The 5,436-nt window shown below is 42.8% G+C and overlaps 1 protein-coding gene across 3 annotated transcripts in view; it reads right to left on the bottom strand.

Annotated features, from left to right (window-relative positions):
- NREP (neuronal regeneration related protein) overlaps positions 1 to 5,436 on the bottom strand; it is a 36,113-nt gene that overhangs the window by 7,603 nt on the left and 23,074 nt on the right. For all 3 annotated transcript variants that reach the window (XM_027767371.1, XM_006166255.3, XM_006166253.2), the window contains one exon: positions 1,567 to 1,644. In XM_027767371.1, coding sequence (XP_027623172.1) covers positions 1,567 to 1,644 — 78 coding nt within the window. The remainder of the gene's footprint in view (positions 1 to 1,566; positions 1,645 to 5,436) is intronic.

The raw sequence follows: 5,436 nt of genomic DNA, 5'->3' as shown, positions 1-5,436 counted from the left end.
GTGGGGTGTGGGTGGGGAGGTGGTGGTGGGGTGGTGAGTGGTGGGGAGGTGGTGGAAAGTGGAGGGGTGGTGGGGTGTAGGTGGGGAGGTGGTGGTGGGGTGGTGGGAAGGTGGTGACATGCCTATGTAGAACAAATCTTTAACACTTGAATCTCCCTCCACTCAAACTCTACAAATTCAGTTCAAATCTGGCTCAAGTGGTGCCAAGTCATTTCTGGTTCACCTACTTTTCTGCCAATGACTTCAACCTTGACCTTTAGAAATTCTCTGAAAGATTTAGGATTGTTTTCTTTTAGTGTAAGTTGGCAGGTGACACACTGTCTTCAACTTCATCAGTTTAGAAATTGTTAAAACCATTTAGTGTAAGTAAAAAGTTTCTGAAGCATTGAAATACTGGGGGAGTCCTTACCACTGGTCAACTACACTTATGAGACTTTTGAATAAAAAAAATTATTTTCAATGGATTCTATTTTTTTTCTTTTGGAGAGATTTTTGCTATAGGGTGTGTGTGCTCATCAGAAAGACAGAGATAGACAGAGAGACAGAAAGTGAGAAATCACCCCTCGGGGGGATGGCCACACCACAATCCCTTCTCCTCCATTCTCCTCTCAGGATCTTGGGCATGCACACACATGCACTGGCATGAATTTAAGCCACCGGGTCCGGGACTCGAACCACGGTCAACTACATGGGAATCCAGTGACATAACCATTACACCAGCTGCTGGTCCCTGGACTCTATTTTGTATTAATCACAAAACCAGCAGGTCAGTAGTAACGTGTAATAGTAAATATACGTGCTCCTGCACATTGGCCCTTAACAAGCAAAGTTCAAAAGTATCTATAGCAAATACTGAGAAATGGTTTTGTTTTTTCCAGAAACAGTGCTAAAATACAAATTATGATTTTCACAAATTCTTTTAAAGCAGAGAATTAAATTTCTTAGGCGTCAGAAAAATCAAACCGTGTTGATGTAAAATGTTTCTGAGGCTTAAGAACTAGGAGAATGAAACCTAACAGTTTTTTAAATATTCTTCCCATTTTGTTTCCTGGGTGATGTTTATCAGATATTCAAGCATTATTAGCAATCAAAAAAAAACTTATACTTTTTTTGGGGGGGGAGAGGTTTTTGTTATAGGGCGAAGTGTGCTCGCCAGACAGACAGAGACAGAGACAGAAAGCGAAAAATCAGCCCCCAGGGGGGATGGCCATGCCTCAATCCCTTCTTCTCCATTCTCCTCTTGGGATCTTGGGCACGCACACACATGCGCCCGGTGTGAGTTTTAAGCCACCAGGTCTGGGACTCAAACCACGGTCGACTACGTGGGAGTCCAGTGATGTAGCTATTAAGCTAACTGTTGGCCTGAAAATGTCTTATATTTTTAAGAGACCATGAAAATTTGCTTTTGACTTATTTGTTAAGAAAAGAAGATAATGTGAACCTTAAAAGTCATAGAGCGAAAAGATTTTCAAAATAAATGTTATTTTCAAGGTTATTACAGTAACAGATTCATGATTATAGAATTGTATAACATATGATAACAAAATGGCAATGGGGGAATCTTACCTTAGGAAGTCTTCCCTCCATTTCCTTGTTTGGAAATGGTTCTTGACTGACCCCGACACAGAGTTCTGGGTAGTAAACCTACAGAAACAAAAGCACACACATTCAGATCAAAAACAAGATCCACCCTGAAATCACCAGAGATCAGCTTAATGAGTCCATTTCTCCTCGCTGGTCACTTATTTCCCAGTTCCATCTCAGGACACTGGGGACGTCATTCACTCTTTCAAAACGCTAGTGTGCTTCTGAACACACACTCAGGAGTTTTAGCTCAATGTCTTCCAAGATTAACTCCAACAGAGCAGAGATATCAAGCAATGTTATCTTTAGCAGGCAAAGCAGCAGCTTAGTGGCAGGTCTGGCTAAGCACATTAAGTCTTCTGGGAGGCCTTATTTCAAACACCCTACGACAAGTACCCTCACAAGACTCCATGTTTATAAAATAATTGTTCCATGTGCTCTTCAGACGCTCTTAGGGGTTAGTCTGCACACACAGGAAAGCTAAAGATCACCCACAGAGCAGAGGAGGAAAGGGAGCAGCAGCCTGGATTCTCTCCAGGTCCATGCGGCCACTAACCACACGCTCTGCTCAGCTGGGACAGGGAGATGGGCAGCGTTGGCATGAATGATTCAGAGAACCCTGGCTGGCGAATTCCAGGGGGTGGGAGGGGGCGGCGAGGGGAGTCACTCAGTTAACTCTTCTTTAAATATACTAAGAGTTATTCTCATAAGGTTGCCGACCAGCTGTTCTCCATCTCCAAAAAAGGCAGGAGTGGGGGAAAAGGAATTAAAATTACAACTACAGATTTAGGTCAGCTAGAAAGAAGAGCTCGGCATAAGAATTGTTAAATTACTAAAAGAATTTAGAGAGGAAAACTGTGAAATCTTCTTTAAAAAATTTAGAAACAGAATCCAACAACCATCTGTCAGGGCTAATTCACATTTGATACAGGCCTGCATGAAGGGAGGGAATGAAATAAGATTCCCTCTAGATTTCATTGTCTGAATTCTATAAATAAGCCTCACATTTAGTAAATAATAACTAAGAATCGCACATCATTAATAGATTAACGGATTTAGATGCCATTTTCGTTTCTGGGAGCACCAGATGAGGCAGCCTAGTGACTGAGCTAACCATAATGTTTTGAATGTCCAGATCCATCCATTTGGTCAGGGGATCAGAAATAGCAAGTAAATATCTGTGTTCATTCTTTGGGATAATCTAACAGACACTATCTTTGTTCTATGCCAGGAACATTTATAGCACATCAGTTTACAAATTTTCATACATTTCCTAGTTTCTCCTGATAAGCTGTGACTAAGTCTTATCATTGCACAGCTGAGGAGACCAACTCAAGAAGGTGAACCAGCTCCCCCAAAGTCACAGTCAGTGTTGGGTGGGACAGAACTCCAACTAGGTTTCCATATTCTAAACTTCAGTTCTTTCCACTCTCCCATCACCCTCACAGAATCCCAGAATGCAAATCTCCTACCTACCATTTCTCCACCAAAATTACACCAGTCCACGCTACCACCCACGTCTGAGTCTTAAATACTTGGGAGCTCATTCTACAAGAACCGGAACTATTTCCTCACTACTTTCTGAGCCACGTGGTTCCCTTGCTCCAAGCACCTTCTTCCTCCACAGATGTCCCCTTCTCTGCCCAGCTCCTTCGGGAAGTCCCACCATCTGCCTTTTTGGGGACCAGCAACTCCTGACATTCCATATGGGCAGGAATAGGTGAAGAAAACAAAACTGGGGAACCAGCAGTTAGCGTAATGGCTATGTCGCTGGACTCCCACGTAGTTGACCGCGGTTCGTGTCCTGGATCCGGTGGCTTAAAACTCACGCCAGGCACGTGTGTGTGCGTGCCCAAGATCCCGAGAGGAGAATGGAGGAGAAGGGATTGCAGCGTGACCATCCCCCTGGGGGGTGATTTCTTGCTTTATGTCTCTCTGTCTCTCTCTGTCTGGCGAGTGCACCTGCCCTATAGCAAAAACCTCTCCAAAAAGAAAACAAAATTGCAATCTAAAATACACAAGTGTTTTTCTAGGCTTAAAACAAAAACATGGCACACAAAACACTCATTTGAGACCTAAAATTGGGGTCAACTATAAATTAAGGTAAAATGGATATAAAATTACTGCATTTCTATGTTATCACTTTTTTTTTTTAAAGCAATACTTTGGAGTCAGAAAAACATATTTTAAGTTTATTCCTTCCATTAGTGACAGAGACAGGGACCGTACCTCCCATAAGCTCTTTGTTCCACACCCTGCCTCAGCCTTCAGCTAGCCCTGCACGGGCAGGTGCGTGCCTGGCACACTCAGGGACAGCCTCTGGACTTAACCAGGAACCTCCTGTGTGAGACTGCCCTGCAGCGTGCACTTACAGCCGTGCTACCTTTTAGCCTCCTGCATGAAAACTTTAAAAAGCCATGCTTTAAGGGCAATAAAAAATATCAGGGCCAGCCCATGGTGGTGAAGGTAGCTGGATCCTACATGGCTGACTGTGTAGCTCAAGTCCTACGCATGGCAGCAGGAGAAACACACCAGGAATGTGTGCGTGAGGCCCAAAATCCTGGAAGGAGGAAGAGATGGAAGAGAAGGGATTATATTTATTGACATGACTATTCCCCTCGAGGGCTGCTTTATCCTCTCCTTCTCTCTCTCTCCCTGGCAAGCACATGCATCCTCTTAGAAAAAACAAACAAAACAAAACAAAAACAACAAATACTAGTGAGAAATAAAGTTCCATAGGAAATCAAAAACAATAATGAAAGTACATGTAAAAACTTAGTAGTCATAAGGAACCAACGAAAAGCAAAACCAAGTCAATGTTATCACATCTGTGTTCTTACGCTTTTCTGGGACATTCCATTGGAACAAAACGACACTGCTTTTACATTTCACTCCCTCGTTCACAGCACCAATATGAAAGCTGCCCAAGTCCAGTGGTAGGAAACAAAATAGGCTGCCACTCACAAGTCATTACACTTATTCTAACAATTTAGTTTTTCAAGAACTCTCCTTTTTAAAAAAACAAAACAAGGGGATGGCAGGTGGCACAGTGGTTAGGGCACTGGACTCCCACACGGCCAACCACGGTTTGAGTCCTGGATTTGACAGCTTGCTTTCTCACTTTCCCTCTCTCACTCTGTCCCTCTCTGACCAAATTGAAAATAAATATTTTTTTTAAAAAAAGACAAAAGCAAGGGACCAGCAGTTAGCATAATGGCTATGTCGCTGAACTCCCATGTAGCCGACCCCGGTTCGAGTCTCGGACCCGGTAGCTTAAAACTCACGCCGGGCATGTGTGCATGTGTGTCCAAGATCCCAAGAGGAGAATGGAGGAGAAGGGATTGTGGCGTGACCATCCCCCCTGGGGGGTGATTTCTCACTTTCTGTCTCTATATCTCTCTCTGTCTGGCAAGTGCACACGCCCTACAGCAAAAAAAAATAAAAAAGACAAAAACAGAAACAATGATTTTTACCCAAGAACTCAGGAACACGAGTACATGATAGCAACCTAGGATCAAAGAAACCCTCTACTTTACTTCATATTGTTTTTTTTTGAGACATATATATTTAGCTATGCATTGACCAAGGGCATTTCTAAGTAGGCATTTTTTAAAATTATTTTATTTAACTTTATTTATTTATGTATTTAATTGATCAGAGAGAGAGAGAGAGTGAGAAAGCAAGCTGCCAGATCTCGGACTCAAGCCATGGTAGGCCATGTGGGAGTCCAGTGCCCTTAACCACCACGCCACCTGCTGGCCCTTAAGTAGGCATTGTTTAGTGTTTGAATCATAAAGTATCAATAGTATATACTTGAGGAAAAACAAATATCACTTTGACCTTGTGGTAAAT

The sequence above is a fragment of the Tupaia chinensis genome, unplaced genomic scaffold (genome assembly GCF_000334495.1).
Source record: "Tupaia chinensis unplaced genomic scaffold, TupChi_1.0 Scaffold144210_1, whole genome shotgun sequence".
NCBI classification, from domain to species: Eukaryota; Metazoa; Chordata; class Mammalia; order Scandentia; family Tupaiidae; genus Tupaia; species Tupaia belangeri.
This window is presented reverse-complemented; position numbering and strand designations above follow the sequence as displayed.